Raw genomic sequence first — 20,088 nt, 5'->3', positions numbered from 1 at the left:
GGTGTGACTCCCTCTGAGCCTTGATTTCCCTCCTGGAAACTCCTTTGCCAATGTCAAGATGCCCCCCACTCCGATCGTTAGTGCAGCTGCACCACTGATCCAGATTTCTTGGCTAGAAATCCTCGGCAGAAACTCCCTCCTCCTTGGTCTTGTCCTGTTAGGTACTGTTCTGACCACAGTAGCCCACCAGCTTCACTCCGCAACTTACCCACAGCCTCATATGCCTCAACAAATTGAAGGTTAGAGCTTCTAGGCTTTGCACAATCCCGGAACCAGCAAAATCCGCACCTCCTGGCCACGTGCGTTAATCCTTCCTGACTGAGAAAGATGACCGTGCACTATGTAGGTCAGGTTTGCTCCCTTCTATCACTGCGCTGATCCTCCTCCTGGCTCAAACTTGATGGCGCAGGCACTGGGTCACCCGTTCCTTGCTGATTTTCCGCTAGGAACAACTTCTGTCACTCAGGACAACTGTTTCTGCTGCTACTGCTTTGCTTGGCTGATGCGCTCAGTTCTCCTTTGATCTGCAACCACGCTCTGATACCATGTTGGAATTTCTAAGTCTAACTGTTAGAAATCCTTCATGTACTTTCTGATTTATTTTTGACTACTTGTTCTGTTTAATTAACAAGTTATTTACCATGTAAATACTGAAAATAAATACAAGTACATGTTCAACACATTACAAATCATCAATTGACACAAGTGACACCATTGTTTTTGGACTAATGTCCTTGAAAAAACCCGATGCGGGAAAACCGGTGCAACTATCTGAGGGTTTTATTATTAAGTAGTTTCAGAATACAATTTGGTTGCCAAATCGACTCACCCAACAGAGAATGATCTTGGTAATAGTACCTCACAGTCGGAGACAAATATTCTGGCTAAAACCCGGGATGAACAATCCCACAGCTCTCAGCTCCAATTTGCCCCATGAAATCTCTAGCGTCTGCCTCTAGGTACTGCTTCAGCCTCTCTAGGCCAACGTCACCCCAACTCGCCTTGCGTCAGCCTCTGGAGGCACTGTGTCACCCACGCTGGCTCTCTCTGGCACTGCGCAGCTCATCGTTGCCTCTGCGTGGGCCCTGACAAGCTCTGCGTGGCCTATAGCTGGCTCGGCCTCCCTCTCTCGCGGCTTCTGCGCTGATGCTCCCGGTACCCTCTACCTCTCTGCGTCTGTATTCGCTGCCCCTCAGCTACAACTCTGATCACTCCTTTGATTTCCTCAGCAAGCCCTGCCCCAGAAAATCGAATTCTTGATCAACTCGGTGTGTTCTCCAAGTGACCCCCAAGCCTCCTCTTATACTTTTCTCGTTAATAATTCAACGGCCGAGATTAAGTCCCTAATCAACGGCTAAGATTAACTCTGGCTTGATACATAACTTTTGGACCCTTCTAACATAGTTTTATATTAATTCACATTAATATTTTATTTTCCCTAAGTTTAGACTTAGGGATTCCATTAAAAATATTAATTATTTTAATATCTCCCAAACTATTTAGAATCTACCCAAACCATTTCTGGGTATTGGAGATTTCATGTGCTTTAGCCTCTACACCAATTTTTGTGCCTAGAGCACATCTGATGCTACCCCAAATCAACATGCCAATCTCATACTCTCATGCATGATAGAATCAAATGGAAACATTGCAAACCCCCAAACCATGAAATACTTAAAACCATTAAGTCTGCTGAATTTTGAGTGAAATCTAAAATTCTAATTTCTCCATATGAAATCCAATGAGGTCGAAACCACTCTCAAACATCCTGAGTCATTTCATGGTAATGTTAAAAATTTAAGTAAAGTGATGAAAATGAAAATGAAAGGAAATGTCACTTTTCCTTTAATTTTCATTTTCATCCTTTTACTTTAAGAATTTAACATTACCATTAATTGTCAACATTACTAGGGTTGAGATGTGTCAGGAAAATGAGAGGATAGACATGTTTTTCTTGGAGGGACTATTTTTGGAGAAAAACAACCCCAAATTTCCCTCAAAACAGCTTGAAAGCTCACAAAAATGCATTCTGTGGGCTTTATAGCTGCCTTGGCAATAAACCGGCCGGTTTGGTCCGTTATTTGTGATATTTGAGCAAAATGGACCCTTCATCGGGTTTTTTGGCTGGTTTGACCCGATCGCCCAATGAACTGGCTGGTTTGACCAGTTTCCGGTTCAAGCCGGCCGGTTTTTAAAACTATGGCCTAGACAAGGAAGGACTGAAGTAAGGTCATTGAAAGTGCTTGATGCTGATTGGACAGGAGTGCATCCAACTATTACTTTCTGCTCTTGGAAAAATAATACAGTACCAAATGGCAAACATAAATTGGCTAAAATATAAGAGATATATTTGTATGTAATATTGAATAACATATTGATTAACTTGTTATGAACTATTGATCAAGATGTAAACTTAAATAGCTACAGTTCACTAGATTTTTGCAAAGCTTTGTGAAGATAATGTAGTATAATTTTCAATTTGGAAAACAAAATTGAGTCTAGAGATATCATGCTTAGTTCATTGACCTTTTTAATTAAAAATACTTCATATATTGCATCAAGAGAAAACAAAAGTTGGAAGGGTATATACAATGATATTTATAATTTACGTCCTCTTCCTAAAGTAACAAGAATAAATAACAACTTTTCTGATTTACGTACTCTTTCTCTTCGTTTACATCCTCTTCATAGAAATTATCACTATTACAATGCTTCGTAGAGGGTAAGTGTCCATGGCAGTGGAAAAAGTGAAATCATTCATGTGTTTAGGATTCTTTCCATGCTTGAAGCAGGTTCATGCTAATTTAGAGATGCTTGCTGTTTAGAGAGTAGGTAATAGTGTAATATAATTTGGAGCATGACTAAAATACATATTGACTGTTGTAACTTGCTGTTTTGGGGGTTTACAACTGTTGTAGGGTCGTAAAATGTCAAAAACCTTGGGAAATGTAGTAGACCCTAGTGAGACTATCAGGGAGTATGGTACAGATGCCTTACGATTTACACTTGCAACTGGTACAACTCCAGGCCAGGTATGATTATGTTAATAAATGGGTGGATGAAGATTTATTTTTATGTAGCGTTTAAATCTTATTTGTGATGTTTGTCTTGCAGCTGCAGTTGGGACTATTATTAATTGTTTCATTTCCAGTAATTGTAGTTTATCTAATTATTTTTTATCAGGATATAAATCTATCATCAGAAAGATTGGCAGCAAACAAGGCTTTTACAAATAAACTCTGGAATGCTGGAAAGTATATCCTACAGAATCTGCCTTCCAAGTCTGACACATCTGCTTGGACAGAAATATGGGACTGGAAGGTGGATCCTTGTATCCTTTCTCTTTTGCGCTCTTTCTGTTGTTACCTTCTTATATTCTATTAGTGAAATCCCTTTCTTCTATGAGATGAACATTAAAACATGGTTGTAATGCATCTTTTGTCATACACATTGCTTAGGACGTTTGTTCTCTCCCCTCTTTTTCTCATGTATGCTGGTTCAGTTTACTCAGCCATGTGGGCATTGGTTATCTAGTTGTGTAGGCTTGTTTTGCTTAATTGGGATGGAATATTTTGTTTGACATTGTGGGTGTGTTTTTCGTCTTATAATGAATAGGCTAAACACTAGAATGATTGAAAATATATCTTGCAAAATCTGCCTTTCAAGTTTGACACATCTGCTTGGAAGGGAATATGGGACTGGAAGGTGGATCCTTATATCCTTTATCTTTTTTCACCCTTTGTCTTGTTACTGTCTTATGCTCTATCAATGAACATATTCTATTCAATGAGATGGACATTAAAAGATGGGTGTAATGCAGCTTGCATAGGACTTTTGTACCACTCCCCTCCCCCTCCCCCTTTTATCTTTTTTCACCCTTTGTCTTGTTACTGCCTTATGCTTTATCAATGAACTCCATCCCCCCTTTGACTTTGGTGTGCTTGTGCAATTTGCTCAGTTGTGTAGGAATTTGTTATGTAATTGTGTTGGTTCATTTTCTTAATTGTGATGGAAAAATTTGTTAGATGATGTTGGTGTGGTTTTTATTTTATGCTGGATAGGCTAAAATTTTTGACCTATGGAGTATGGCATAGGAGGGTCAATTGCTCTTCCATTAGGGTCATGGGCTGTATAGCATTAGCAGAATATCAAGTTAACTAAGTTTGTTTTTCTATATGGTTTCAATGTCTCTTCTAAAGTGAGCTGTAGTGGGCCAGACTGACACCTTATGAGAATGATATGACCATTGGAAGTTTGGCAAGTTGTTAGTTAGCTCTAAGAAACTGACCTTGGCACATAGCATTAGAATGTGAATTAACCCCAAATCTAGAGTGCGTTGGACATTGAAAAGAGCTTCCTAACAATTTTTCCTGATAGCTTGTAAAAAGACTCACTTCACCTAGAGTTGTATTTCTGTTGAGGAAGGACTTTGGCTTCCTTGTTTTAGTAATCTCTTCTGTATGCAGAAAAAAGGTTTCCAAATAGTAAGGGTTTCCTGTATTGAGATGCAGGAAAAACATGACGTTATAGTGATTTTGCTGCTTGGATTTGGATGTTATACCATAGGGTTTCATATTTGGACGTGTTAATGTAATATTCCAAATGGAAAAATATTGTAGATAACGAAAACAATGAACTAGCTACAATTACCAAATTCAGAAATGCACAACCATACAAATTTGAACACGAAAAATGGGCAAACACTCTGAGTCCTTGTATTAATTCTGATAAATATGAGTACAATAAATGTGATCAGAGGAACCTGGGCTTGCTACTGCAAGCTATGGCAAGAACCCAGGTTGGAATTGTGATGCTCAAGCGCTGGAATGACTCCACCAAAAAAAACCTTTGTGCTGACCCACAAAATTACTGCCACTGTCGCTGTAGGTGCATTGGGATTTCGGCCCTCAGATATGCTCCAAAACTTTTGCAAAATTAAATGTAGGCTCTCCACACCAACTCCAACCAAACCTAGAAATGCCTCACAGACCCAAGTTGTGGAAATAGTCTTGTTGTTGCTCAGATTGTATAGGCACTGTGACAACCGCTCAGGGTAGGGGTGTGAAAATTTGGAGACCCAAATCCCTACTGCAACAAACTGATATTACTCCTCCTACTTGTTAATTAATGCAAGTTATTTACTGTGTTGCACTGTAAATATCAAAGTAAATAGGACTGCAAACCTTCACTAATTAAATTATATGCCAAAACAAGAACTGAGCAAGAAGAAATAACCACACACAAAATTGACACTGTTGTTTTTGGACAAATGTCCCTAGAAAAACCCAATGCGGGAAAACCAGTGCAACAGCTAAGGGTTTGTATTATTATGCAGTAGTTTTTGAATACAACCTTTGGATGCCTTACTGGCCATCCGATACAGAGAATCTGACTGGCAGAGAAATTAGTGAGAAATACCTCAAACTATCACTGGAGATTCAATACTGATCTAGGCTTTGGATGGCAAGCCCCACACTGCCTCTACGTCAACCTACGCAATTTAGAATCACAGCTACTAGGCTCTGTGTCACCCTTCTTGCTGGTCAATTTGCTTCTGGAACTTCGACTCTCCGCCCTTCTGGTCTCACACCCCGACTTCTGGTTCTAGAACTCGACTCTCTAGCAAATTTCGAATCTCCTGTCAGGCTCTACGCTGCTTCAGCGTGGCTCTGCACTGCCTCTTTTGGATCTCTCTCTGCCTCCTTTGCAATGTATCCCCGGATTAGGAAACTCCCCAACCAGAAAACTATCCTTGCCCCTCATTGCAGGAAATCTCCTCGATGACCTCTCCAGCGACTGTTGCGCTGCGCTCTTGATAAAATCGATCTCTGATCTCTCACTCGATGTATTTTCCAAATGCTCATCAAGCCTCTTCTTATAATTCTCTCGTTGATCAATCAACGACCTAGACTAGATTCTAATCAATGGTTCATATCATTTTTGACTTGATCCTCGTCTTCTTCTAGATGTTTTACACCCAATTTAATTAATACCTTTTAATTATTTTAATTTCCTATGTTTAGACTTAGGCATCCATTAAAAATAATTAATTATTTTAATAAAACTGTCTCCAGGTGGAATTTCCCAAAACGATTTATGGGTATTTTGGAATACATGTGTCCTAGCCTTCTTGCAAATTTTGAGGCTTAGAACACATTTAATGCTACCAAAAATCAACACTCCCTCTTAGCGAGGAATGTGCTCTAGTAATGCAACCTGTTGAAGTATTACCCTGACTCTGTAGCATCTCCCTTTGCGCTGCTGATGTCTGACATTACTACCCACCAACTGCTGCCCAAACGTTGCATCTCTGCTGCTGTTGCAACAGAAAAACATCCAAAATACTGAACCAAAGTTGTTCAGCGTGATGCATTTGTTGCTGGAGTTCTGACTGCTGCTAGTCTCTGCGCTGACCCTCTAAAGTCTCTGCGTTGCTGCTGACTCTGCATTGTGCGAACTGCAATGCTGCAAACTCTGCTCTGCGCTACTCAATCTTTGGCGCTCCTAGCCACTGCAACTCTCGCTCTGGCATTCCTCTGCACCAACTAACACTAGTCCATCCTGCTACTGCTGATTATGGGCTCCCGTAGCAAAGTCTTGATCCAAGAGGTGGACTCTTGAAGGATCCTGCCCATCTGCAGTTCTTTCGAACTACAGTACTAGATCACCCCACCTCTCCCTTGGAGGTATCTGAGTAATCACGGCAAACTCCTCCTCGATGTTTGCGGTTCCAACTTGTAGATCACGTTTCTCGTCCTTGTCCTTCTTCTTGAGAGGACACTACGTAGCGAGGGACCAAATTCACCACACCGAAAACACTTGATCTTAGAAAAGTCCTTCCTCTGCTGCTCCTGCTGCCCCTTTGATGCAAGGGTTACATTCTCCTCCTCCTCCTTGGGCTTCGTCCCACTGCTGCTGCTGTCATCAAGTTTACACTTTACTAAGTCTCGCCTCATCTCTTCTTGTTGAAGAGCGGTCCACATCCCTTCCCAATCCGACAATTTCTCTCTGCCCTGGATACTCTGGACAAATACTTGCCATTTTTCTGAGATTGAATTCATGGCCAACCTCACCATCTCTGTAGGCTGAGGCGCTGATCCTACAACTCCCAACTGATCTCGGACTTCCTAAAGTTTTGATAGGAACAGATCAATGCGTTATCCCTTTTGCATCCTCGTGGATCTCATTTTCTCCTCCAAGTACATCTTCTGCTGCTCGGAATATCCTTGATACAACATAACCAAGGCATCCTAGATCTCTTTGGCCATCCCTTTGTTAGCAATGTGACACGCAACGTGATTCCTCACTCTGTCGAGGATCAACCGCTTGGCCTTCACCATCTCAGCCTTGTACTTCTTGAGCGGATCTACATCGACAGGTTCAACTACCACACTATCAACATAGGTTTTGAGATCATGCTCATCTAGAAGGCAGGAGATCCTAGCCTTCTAGATCACATAGTTATTTGTGATGTCCAATCGATCTTGATCTCTCAACCCATTAGCTGCCATCTTTGCCAACAAAAGTCGAACTGCTCCCTCTCTCCTCTACGCAGCTACTAGGCTAGCCTGTTGATTTCTGGTAGCATCAGATGTGCTCTAAGTCTCAAAATTTGCAGGAGGCTTAGACACATGCATTCTCCAATACCCAGAAATCGTCTTTGAAATTCCACCTACAGACAGTTTTATTAAAATAATTAATTATTTTTAATGTGTGCCTAAGTCTAAACTTAGGAAATTAGAATAATTAAAGGGTATTAATCTAACTATGGGTGAAACTGCTAGAAGAAGACAGAGATCGAGTCCAAATGATCTGAGCCATTGATTAGAATCTAATCTGGGCTGATGGTTCTCAACTGGAGGATTATAAGAAGGACATCGGTGGGCACTTGGAGAACACATCGAGTGAAGATCAGAAGATCGAATTTCTGAAGCAGAGCAGCTATCGGAAAGAATTTCAAAGTGATATTTTGCAGTGAGGGGCAGGGATAGTTCTGGTTGTAGATTTCTCCTGATTCAGGAATACTAAGCAGAGGAGGCGGAGAGAAATCTAGCAGAGGCAGCGCAGAGCCAGAGAGGCTAAGATAGGGCCACATAGAGGCAATGCAGAAGCCCAAAGGGAATCTGTAAATTTGTTGGAGAGATCAATTTCTGTAGCCGGAAGTTAGGGTGTGAGACTGGGAGGGCAAGAGTCGAAATCTCAGAGGCAAATGGATCAGTCGAGAGCCGTGATGCAGACCCCAGTAGCTGTGACACATGGCCTACGCAGTGATTGCGTAGAGACTGCGCAGAGGCAGCCAGGGTCGGGACATTCAGTGGCTGGATCAACGAGGATCTCCAGTGATAGTGTGAGGTAATCTCACTTATCTTTCTGTATTGGATAGCCGGCAAGGCATTCAAGGATTGTATTAAGAAAACAACTGCTTAATAACACAAACCCTCAGCTGCTGCCAATGTTTTATAACTCCGACTCAAGTTCAGAACTGGTCGAGGGATGACCTCGACTTTGACTCTGACTCGCTATCGACTCAGCCGGTTTGATTTCAATGACTTAGTCGTTGTAAAAAATACATTAAATAATTATTTTTTTTATGAAAAATTATAATTTTAAAGAATTTCATTCATGTTTCCAAACACAATGCATTAGAATATAGACAAAAGACAACATATGATCAAAGTAGGCTCATGAATATATCCATTATATCAAAATGGCAACCAGTGCATTGTCCAATACATACATGATATAGAGATCAAAACAAAAACACATAACCAAGGAGGCTCTAAATGGCCTTTACAATGAAAGTAAACTGTAAAACATCACTAGGAACTAGTACTACTAGCTACTGCTAACCTCCCAAGTGAAGCTTCTAAGTTCTGCCTCCAAATTTCTATAGTGATACCTTGGGTTCAAAAAAAACCTAGTTGCATGTATAGGGCGATGGAGTTGATTGTTTCATCTTTGATCAATGATTTCCCAAATGGGCCCATATTTAGTCACTCTATACTTGTATGTTGCCTTTATTTGCTCCTTTGCTTGATCCATAGCCTCATAAATGAAGCCCATAGCCAATCTTTCCCCATCCACCAACCGCAACACCTTAACAAACTAGCTAAGGGTCTGACTCGGTCAACTCTATTGGCTCGGTTCGGTCGGCTCGGTCGGCTCAACTGATTTGGTAACAAACTGGCCACTGAACTGGTTTTTCTACTGAGCTGACCCGACTAGGGTCCGGCTCGGTCGGTTCGGCCGAATTTTAAAACACTGGCTGTTGCACTGATTTTCCTGCATTGGGTTTTTTCGGGGACCTTTGTCCAAAAGTAACGGTGTAGATGTGTTGGTGAAGTTTGCAGTGATAGTGGGGTTCCACAGTCAGAGAGGGTGTTTGTTCAGGCATTGCTTGAGGACAAGTTATGTTTGGTGCATTGGAAGAACTTGCCAGATGAGGATGCCACTTGGGAGGATGAGCATATTTTGGAGTACCAAGCTTTCAGGTTGCTTGAGGGCAAACAACATTTGGGAGGGGAGGACTGTCATGTCCCTTCTCAAACACATTAGTAACATGGTGCTGCTACACAATTTTGCACATTTTTAACTAAGGAAGAGGGCCCCACACTTTCGACTTAGGGACATAGGTGCCAAATCGACTTTATTTAGCTGCTAGTGGAATGTCGGGGCCACCCACATAGTAGTTCGAATTAGCCATTCGATATGCTTGGAGGGAAAATCGAATGGGTGGATGGAGGGGCCCACATGAGGCTAAGGGGGCCCAAGGAGTTATAAAGAGAGATCAACTCTCATTTTTTTTTCATCTTTGACATTTGCAAACAAACACACATTTGTTCACTCTGCTGTTTAGCGAGTCTACTGGCTGTTTAGCCATGAGTCTCTCACGCGGGAGATTCAACCTCTACTTCGGGGGACCATCTGTGCCCACCCTAGGGAGGCTGTTCTACAGGAGTTTTCAGGAGTTCTGGGGCAGTGACACACATCAGCAACAATGCAGAGGAAGGGAGTGTGTATTTTTGGGCAGCCAAGAATCACGCAGAGGGAGTTTGAGACCAGCAGGGATCACACAGCTTGTCGAGAGGTGAGGGAGCTGAGGTAGCAGCGTTGGACAGGCATTTTCGCTAGAGCTTTCAGCCAGCTGAGCCAACATTCCAGCAATTCACATTTCTGGGCTGAGAGACAACACAAAGGCCACACAACAGAATTTCGTGGTGCTTGGAGAGTAGCTGGGTCGGGCCAAGAGTTCATTTGGGGAGTTAGGAGTTGGATAGCAAGGGTAAACCCAACATTTTGGAGGAGTTTGCAGGTGGATTTGCAGCCAGTTTCCAACAGGTCGAGTTTGGCACCCATAGTTAGGGTGAGGCTCTAAGGGGGTCGAAAAACCAAAGTTAGAACTAGCCAAGGAGTCCGAGGTTAAAAGGATATAATTTTTTGGGCAGTTTTAGTACCCATTCCAGCCATTCGAACTTTAGTAGAGCAATAGTTTTCTGGGCAGCGCAATGCAGAGTGGTGCATCAAATGGGCAACCTTTAGCTCATCCCTTTGCCTACCTGGGTTTGGTCTTGCTTGTCCATTGAGACAAGCCGAGGTGCGCCATTTCATCATCTATTGTATTTGGCTTGCAGAAAATTAATAAAATGGCTCAGAAGTTCTCCATTTACGGTTTTTATATGTGTGTTCGCTGAACATTTTGTTTTTATATTTTGCTGCTTAGAATATTTGCTGTTATCACTTGTATTTCCTATTTAGGATCATTACAAAGTTGGCCTAACTCTTGTGAACATGTCAGCGTAAACGACATGAGATGAAGTGTATATATAGCGACACTCAGCCTCACTTAGAGAAAAAGAATTCGACAAGCATTCATTGAAGAAGAAGTACGAAGAAGAAGTTACCAAGAAAAGTGCGAAAAAGGATAAGGAGAGTTTCTTTTGGGGCAGCGAAGAAGGTTTCTTCTAGGGCAATGAAGGGGGTTTCTTCTGGGTTAGTGAAGGAGCGTTTTCTTTTGGGGTCAACGAAGGAAGGATTCTTCTGGGATACTTGTTCTGGGTAACCGAGGTAGAGATCGAGAGACTGAGATTCTCTAGAGGAGGCCAGTGAGATCATAGAGACCGAGTTTCTCTAGGAGAAGTCGAGAAGAAGCAGTGTGAAGTATAGAGGCCGAGTTTCTCTAGAAAGAGCCGAGGAGAGCGGTTCGAGATCAAGAAGAAAGTCGAGAGAGGGAAGAGGCAGAGCATCAAGGTTAGTGACAAGGTTCTTGGGAGGATACTAAAGTCAATGGTCTTTGTCATTGTCTTGGTAGTCATCAATTGAAGATCTAGAAGAAGAATTTTGATCAGGTTTTCCTCTCAAAGAGATGAGAGGTTTTGGCCATCGCTGACAAGTCTATATACTGTGTCACTTGTCTTTTATTGTGCATATTGGTAATTGTCTTGATGAAAAGAACACAATAATAATATAACAAAGAGAAGACTATAAGCTAAGAAGTAAAAGTATTTTACAAGCAATTTTCAAGCAAAGAAATGTTTTAACTATTCATGCCCTAGATTTCTCAACAATAAGAATGCACTAAATATTTAAGTGTGAAATAGATACCAAAGATAATCTCAAAGATCTAATGACTGTGGGATTTACTCAAATCCCGTAATAACTTAATTCACACTTAGTCACGATATCAATTGCAAGATTATTAAAGACAATACCACAATTGAAACAATTAGAGATCTTCAAATATATTTCAACCAAGTAAATGTCAATGATGATGCCAATATCAAATCCACAAGATGCCAATCCCACAAGATAAGTGATACAAATACCCAAGCTTCTTAAGATTATGATCTTAAATTAGAGCACTTATTCAATAATGATTCAATCACAATGTCAATTTGACCTTAATGCCAAAAGTAACTTGAACAATATTTAGAAACTTAGAGCTTAGATGTGTGAGTCTCTTAAGTGCAAACTTTGAAAATTATTAGGGCTTAAGACAAGACAAGCGAATGCTAGATTTCCAATAATCAAAATCAGTAATAATATTTCAGAAATATCAGCACTTGTTATCCTTGTGACAATAGTAATAAAATAACTTTAGATTCGAGGAACAACAAGCCTAGGATAGCCATAGATGATCAATGAGATGTCCAACACTTTTCTAATGTAAATTATGAGTTTTACCCCACTTTAAGATGCAATATTCAGACTTATATCAGATCTGATTTAACTTGTTACAGCAGTAAGTAGAAAAGAAATCAATAAGTATTTATGCCACAGCAAGTGCCATATCTGGGCCAAAACTTGGAAAAATTTGCCAAAAACTGAAAAATTTAGTTTTTGAGCCCTTTTAGGTGTGTTATTCAGGAAATTCAGATTTGATCAAGCACTTAGATAGAAAATTTTGAACAAGCCAAAATTTAGATCCAAGCTAGATCCTTAATGCCCAAGTGGCCAAACCTCTAGAAAATTTGAATTATGCAGTTTTATAGTATTTTAACCAACTTAATGTGTTTTTAGGGCTTATGGGTCACTGCTATGAATCAGAATTTGCAGCTGTAATAAAATAGTGAGAAATTAGGGTTTAGAGAGCAAATGCTAGGCTAAAAGCCTTGAAGATCACTTAGCCCAAACTTGCCACAATTTTGCAATGAAGTTGCCACCTGCAAATCAAAATTTTTGAGCCCAAAACTCTGCAAAACCCACTAAGAATTCAGTTCCAAAATTTCAGAGATGGACTAGGGCAGTCTAGGGCTAGGAAAAGGTCGAAAGGAAGGGGAAAAAGGCCTGAGTAGGTGTGCGGCTATGGTCAAGAGGCCTAGTAGGCCTCACGACAAGCCTAAGAAGGCTGCCAAGGCAAGGAAGGGCCTAAAGGCCCCTGTCCCACTAGGGGCTGCAACCTATGGTTTTGAGGCCCTAAGGCCTGCGACACTCTCTAAGGATGTGGTAGGGCATCCAAGATGAGAGTAGTCGTGGACCGATATTCTTTGAGGATTGGCTATCCAAGATAAGAATAGTCTAAAGAAGGTCATACTCTGTGAACACTCGGGTGGAGTATGTACCTTGAAAGACAATGATGATGGTGTCTATAAATCATTTGTCTCGCCAGTATTGTGCTCTGACCTTGTGGAGAGATAGAGTTGTTAGTCAAGGCCTTGCTATGTCATAATGCTGGTTGGTATGATGCTAATACATATGGGTTACCAATCCGACTCTTCTTATGATATCTCTTCATATTGAGAATATCCATGCACCATTTATGAATACCTCCCTAGTTAAGAGGGTGTGTTGAAAAATGTGTAACTCGGTTCAGTCTTCATAAAGATAAAATGTATTTTTGATTCTAGTAAAAGTGTAAAATGAAAGAAAATTATTATAATTATTCTTGGATCATGGGTTTCATGCTCAAGGTCTTTTGTTTTATAGGTCAAACATCCATTGAGTGCTTCTAGGGTTTGTCCTAGGTCAAGAAATCAAAAGAGTCATTGTCATAAGTTGAAGACTCCATTGGGCACATTGTAACTTGTAAAGAAAATTAATTTTGTCTTAAAAAGTGTCCAGATACCCTCCAAGACCAAGTTGGCCTGGTAGCTGGCAAGTCAGCTTAAAGGAAGAGCCACATCCACCTTGAAGAGCCTATATATAGGAGGGAACTCGTTCTCGTTGAGACACATTCACTCATCTCTCATTCTAGCGAATAAGGAAGAAGAAGGCAACGAAGAAGGAAGAGGACGAAGAAGATCTTTGTTTGGGCTATTTCTCTCTCACACGTGTTAAGGAGAACTAGAGTTTCTACAGCAGATCTAGGGTTTCTATCTACAAGTTCGATCTTGGAGAAAAGAAGGTAAGTAGGTCAAGCAAAGGTCACCAAGGGTCATCCTCAAGCTCCATAAGTGAGGGAAAGGCAAGCAAAGGTCAAGGGAAGGCTCAGAACATAGATTGAATCTCACACGTGTGGCAACAACAATTGTTGGTTGGGGTCAAAATTTCAAATTTGCAGTGGAGGCCAAAATTCTGTAGCTAGAGGTCGAAGAAGTGCTAATGGAAGAGATTTGACTAGGTTTGATTGGATCAAGGTTAGCAAATCATCCAGAAGGGTTGGCCTTTGTCTTGGAGGGTTCTGAAGTTAGTCTTAAGGTCTTGGAATTCGTTAATTGAAGAATCTATAAGGAAGAGAAGGGATTTGTGGGTTTTCCTCTCAAGTGGAAAGGTTCTGGCCCTGGCTTGCAGCCTATATTCTGTGTTCTTGTTCTTCTTGTTTTTGTTAGCTGTTTGATGATACACACATATAATAATAAGTAACAAAGCTAATAAGTAAAAAGATATCACAAGCGGTTATCAAGTAAAGAGAAATCACTATAACCATTGCCCTATAGATTTCTCAAAAACTCTCAGCCCTACAAAATAGTAAAATACCAAGAAGAAACTTGCCCTACCTATGGATAAATTCCTGCAAAATCTTCAGCCCAATCTCCACTTCCTCCTAGCTCCTCTCAACCCATGAATTCCCTTTCTGTGCCCTAAGAAAAAAACACGCCCAAGCTGATGAATGATCTGCAAATTAGCTCCTCAAAACACCCGAAACAAACTCCCCCTTACTCTCCTAGGGTGTCACTCGAAGTTCACCAAAGGTAGAGGTGGAATTCCCGCTTGGGAATCCCTTGTGCTAAACACCACTGTTTGTCTTGGCTAAACAACTCAAGAGAACTTGTGTTCAGAAGTAAAGGTGACAAAAGATACAAATGAAGGCCTCTTCTCCTTATTTATAATTGTTGTCGTCCTTTTTCCCTTGCGGGCCCCTACACTTTGTCTCTCCTAATTCATATCCTCTGCTGTCTTTCTCTCCTCCAAGAGTGCAAGTTCCCTTCTTGGGCCAAATTTCTCTCTTGTGGGTCCCATGTTCCATTAGAGCTGCAATTTCCCTTATTCCTATGAAGTCCCAATGCCATAATTGCCTCTTCCAAAAATTGTCTTTAATGCGGAAGATCAAAATTGTGAATATTACAGTCCTCCTTGCCAAAAATTGCTTGTCCTCAAGCAATGCATGAACAAGCACCCCCTCTGACTGTTGATCACCACTATCACCACCTATAATACCGGGGTCCCAATTGTGCCACTCAGTCATCCTCGATCTCTGCATTGTCTGGTCATGAAGGAATCCCTTAATACCCAGATCCCAAGCCATCTTGATCACTATGAAGCAACCCTTGCTCTGGTGACTATCCAGCCAGGTATATGTACTAGAATCTCTCTGCGTACTATCAATAAGTAGAGCATTGTGATATTGTAGGACTTTGTCCAACTCCCCATGAAGCTGCGCTATTGAGTAGTCCACCTCGTGCACTCCAAGGGTAAACTCCTGAAGATACAACCCAATCCCCGTTGGGATGAAGTCTCTTCCGCATGGGCTTCCCTTGATATCCTCTTGCTGACCAACTTGCCATGCTGATGAAGTCCCCCATGCCATCAGCGAGTGACAAAAGGCCAATGGAAGATCTGAATGATCTTCCCCTGTAGAAATCAGTTCATACCCAAGGGTAGCTGTACTGCCAAGTCCTGTGATGCCCGGATCCCATGTGAAACTCAAGCTGATTTCGGTGAACTTCAAGTGCCACACTAGTTAGCTTACAGGGAAGATTATTTCAGATCTTCTGTTGGTGCTCAATTGGTTTGTTTGTTTGATGCTATATTGGAGATCTGATGAGAATTTGTTGTAGGAGATTATTTGGTATCGTGATTTACTGTTGTAGGGTTATTTCCTACTCTAAGAGGCCGAGTACTATTATTCCTTAGGAGGGACAAGCCTAAGGATTGGAGAGCCGATTTCTCAATTAACATCAGAATTGCCAGGGCCGAAATTATTTCCAAGCAGAGGTTATTTGAAGAGGCTGAGATTTCTATCTTTGGAGTAGATTGATAAGGAGGAGCCAAGTTCTGCTGATCGAGTTTTCCCCACACAGGTTATTGACATGAGTTTGCTGAAGGTTAAGTGTCCCTTCAAGCAAGGGGTAAAGCTCCTTGTTGGTGGAAGAAGTCTGGAACCGAAGCACGAATTGCTGAACTTTGGGCTGAACCAACTACCACAAATAGGCAAGGTTTGAATGCTGAAACATATCCTGGTTTAAGGCTATGCCTTTATCATCTAAACATGAGCCACATGGGTCCTAGAGGCAATGTATTACGTTGCAAGAGCTGTGAAGGAAGTGTTGGGCCTGCGTACCATAGTTTTGGAACAGAAATAAGAGGGTTGATTCTGCACATTGTTATTCTGGATTAGAGACCATTGTGTGGTGCTGCGTGTTCTACCAGAGTTGAGCCAAGTTTGTGACCTGTGTGTTTCTGAGCATGGGGTTTCCATTTTCCAGGCATTGGGACTGATATTTAAAGAGGGCCTGCATATTCTTCTTGTTGGAGTATAGTGCACTCTGTAAGGGGTTGCATGGTACAACAGGCTGAAGTAAGCATCGTGGGCATATGTGCTAACAGGGTGCTGAATGTGTGGCTGCAAAGGGGGGTTGAGAAAAGACCTGTGTGTTTGCTGGGTTTAAGACTGCCATCTGCTCGTTAAAATAAGACTGATATTCAAGGGAAGTAGTTGCCATAACAACCAGGTTCCCTAGTTCTAGTGATTTACTGTTTATTGTGAATATTCTATGTAATAGCTCATGTTGCCTAAGATTGTGGGCATTGCTCTTTGAATGTATTAAGATCTGATTTAAACCTGAGTTTAACACATATGTATACTCTTGAAGTCTGAAATGATGATTGGCATGATATGACTACTGTTCGTTGGAATACCCGTTTGGTTTAGAACCTCAAATTACATACCCAATTTTGCAACACAATATGATCTAGTAGACCAAGTGATTTGTTTTAAAATAATTTAGCCAATTAGCTTAAATTATTCCCAAACCACTTTTACATAAGACTCGACTATAACACTAGGACCCACACAAGACTTTGACAACAAATTCCACTCTAGCTTTGGGGTGAGGTTGGAGGGAAAAACTCTGCTGACCATCTGTATTTAGAAACACAGATGAGTCAGTGAGACGGGAAACCTCCTAGGATGAAATTATCGCCAAAATAATAGGTTTACCTAGGTTGTTACATACATTCGTGGTTTTACTAGTATCATTTACATTAGAAATTTGCAGAATGGGTTTACAATAACATAGTGCTGACAACTGATGATCTCGATCTTGAAGAAAAATATGGTACATTTGCTTCCTCGGAACTTTGACAAAATGTGTGCAACAGGTGCCATGGTGAACTCCGCCCTCCAACAATTTCTGCTATTGGCTTCTGAATGGAACTAGGAATTCTGCTCTCATAAGTGCTAGGCAAATTTTGTAAATTTAATCTTAGCCTTCTCTCACCAAACCCACAAAATCCCAAAAAGGGTTTGGGCTAAATCCAAAATGCCTTGGTGACCCCCCAAGAAGTGTGTGTGGCTCCAACTGGCTGGAAAAATGCCTTGTAGAAAGAATTTTGCTGTAGGAAGCCGAATCATTTCCTAGAAATTCTTCTCCAAGCCTTGCGACCACTCCTCCAAATCTCTTTATCTCTCCTTTCCCGACTCTCACGAAATTCCTTTCTTTCTATCGCTGCGTATTAGATGTCCAATGGTCTCTGCACGGGCCCAAATTTTATACAGTTTGGTCGTCCAAAATACAACACTTTTGTTGAAAAATGTGTAACTAGGTTCGGTCTTCATAAAGATGAAATGTACTTTTGATTTTTGTAAAAGTGTAAAATGAAAGAAAATTATTATTATTATTTTTGGAGCACGGGTTTCATGCTCAAGGTTGTTTATTTTATAGGTCAAACACCAATTGAGTGCTTGTAGGGTTTGTCCTAGGTCAAGAAGTCAAAAAGAGTCATTGTCATAAGTTGAAGACCCCATCGGGCATATTGTAACTTGTAAAGAAAATTATTTTTGTCTTCAAAAGTGTCTAGATACCCTCCAAGACCAAGTTGGCCTGGCAGCTAGCAAGTCGGCCTAAAAGGAAGAGCCACGTCCACTTTGAAGAACCTATGTATAGGAGGGAACTCGTCCTCCTTGAGACACATTCACTCATCTTTCATTCTAGTGAAGAAGAAGGAAGGAGAAGGCAACGAAGAAGGAATAGGACGGAGAAGAACTTTGTTTTGGCTATTTATCTCTTACATGCGAAGGAGAACTAGGGTTTCTACACCAGATCTAGGGCTTCTATCTACAATTTTGATCTTGGAGAAAAGAAGGCAAGTAGGTCAAGCAAATGTCAACAAGGGTCATCCTCAAGCTTCAGAAGTGAGGGAAAGGCAAGCGAAGGTCAAGGGAAGGCTCAGAAGGTAGATCAAAGGTCACATGTGTGGCAGCAACAACTGCTGTGGGGGGCCGAAATTTCAGATTTGCTGTGGAGGCCGAAATTTCAGATCTGCTGTGGAGGTCGAAATTCTGCAGCTGGAGGTCGAAGAAATGCTACTGAAAGAGATTTGATTGGGTTTGACTGGATGAAGGTTAGCACATCATCTATAGAGGTTGTTCTTGGTCTTGCAGGGTTCTGAAGTCAGTCTTAAGGTCTTGGAATTCGTCAATTGAAGAATCTATAAGAGAAGAGATTTGCGGGTTTTCCTCTCAAGTGGAGAGGTTTTGGCCCTGGTTTGCAACCTATATTTTGTGTTCTTGTTCTTCTTGTTTTTGGTAGCTGTTTGATGATACACACCTATAATAATAAGTAACAAAGCTAATAAGTAAAAAGACATCACAAGTAGTTATCAAGTAAAGAGAAATCACTATAATCATTGCCCTATAGATTTCTCAACATGGTATCAGAGCTAAGGTTGGCTAAGGGCATTATGAATATCTCTACTACATTGAGGAAGCTTTTCAAGAAGTGTTCAAAGGTAGCAAGCCATCTCAAGAAAGGCATCAAGGAAGCATGGAATCTTCTATTCACCACAAAGAAGGAAGCAACCAAGATAAAGGATGAAGGACTCTTCTCAACACTCATTGGCACATTCCAAGGAGAACATTTGGGTAATCGATAGTGGTGCATCTAGACACATGACTGCTCATCACAAACACTTGAAGACATTATCAAAAGGAAAATTTTCTTACTCAGTGGAACTTGGAGATAATAAGAGCTAACCTATAAGAGGAATTGGATCAACCTCTATAGAGTTGGAAAATGGAAGCAACATTCATCTCAACAACATCCTATTTGTTCTAGGTTTGTGTAAGAACTTACTTTCTATTTCAAGTTTAGAAGATAAGGGTGATAGAGTAGCTTTCATTGATGGAAGAGTTGTAGTATGGAGTAAGAACTCTGTGAAAATTTCTGAAATGGAAATCCTACTGTACTACAGTGATTAATATGACTTCTTCTACTTATTACTTTAGAGATAAGTTATCAACTGTATTCTTATGGAAAATATCGAAACATATTCTACTGCAGCCTTCACATTTATAACATTGCAGAAATTAAATGTAAGAAAAAATGTCGGCACATATACAAACACCATAACGCAGTTATTTTTGGACAATTGTCCCCAGAAAAACCCAATGCGGAAAAATCGGTGCAGCAGATGAGGGTTTTAATATTCTTCAACAAAAATTATCATGTACAAAATTTCACCCAGCAGTATAGAACTGAGAAATATTTACAGACATTCCTGAACAAGTGTCTGAACCAAGAGAGAGGTTCCCTGACCCTCTGCGTCTCCCTGGCTTGCCCGTTGTCAATTTCTTTGGTCTTTGGACTAGCATGTGCAATGCTTGTGTCACTCAGGCTAGCGCTACCTCTCCCAGCGTTAATCTGCCCAATGTTATTCCTTCTGTTGGTCTGGGTCTTTGTCCCTATCTCCTTGACTGATGTTGAACCCTCTCTGTCTCTCCTCCACCTGTAACTCTCCCTATGAATTGATTTTCTCTTGCCGAACTTCGACCAGTGAGAAAATCGATTTCTCTTGGGCAACTGAGTATCTGCCTGACGTATTTTCCAAATGACCCTCAAGTCCCTTCTTATATCTTCTTGTTGAACAATCAACGACCTAGATTAAAGCATAATCAAAGGCTCAGATCGTTTTGACTTGATCCATGGCTTTTTC

General features: G+C 41.1%; 1 protein-coding gene across 4 annotated transcripts in view; it reads left to right on the top strand.

Moving 5' to 3' along the window:
• EMB2247 (protein EMBRYO DEFECTIVE 2247) overlaps positions 1-20,088 on the top strand; it is a 418,314-nt gene that overhangs the window by 261,632 nt on the left and 136,594 nt on the right. For 3 of the 4 annotated variants that reach the window (XM_089378646.1, XM_089378647.1, XM_089378645.1), the window contains 2 exons: positions 2,919-3,032; positions 3,184-3,321. The exons of the other annotated variant lie outside the window; for it this stretch is intronic. In XM_089378646.1, coding sequence (XP_089234772.1) covers positions 2,919-3,032; positions 3,184-3,321 — 252 coding nt within the window. The remainder of the gene's footprint in view (positions 1-2,918; positions 3,033-3,183; positions 3,322-20,088) is intronic. 4 annotated transcript variants of the gene reach the window in all.

The sequence above is a fragment of the Pinus tabuliformis genome, chromosome J (genome assembly GCF_031772625.1).
Source record: "Pinus tabuliformis cultivar Carrire ecotype Pingquan chromosome J, CPIR1, whole genome shotgun sequence".
Lineage (NCBI taxonomy): Eukaryota > Viridiplantae > Streptophyta > Pinopsida > Pinales > Pinaceae > Pinus > Pinus tabuliformis.
The sequence above is the reverse complement of the archived record's forward strand: the minus strand, read 5'-3'. Positions and strand labels throughout refer to the sequence as shown.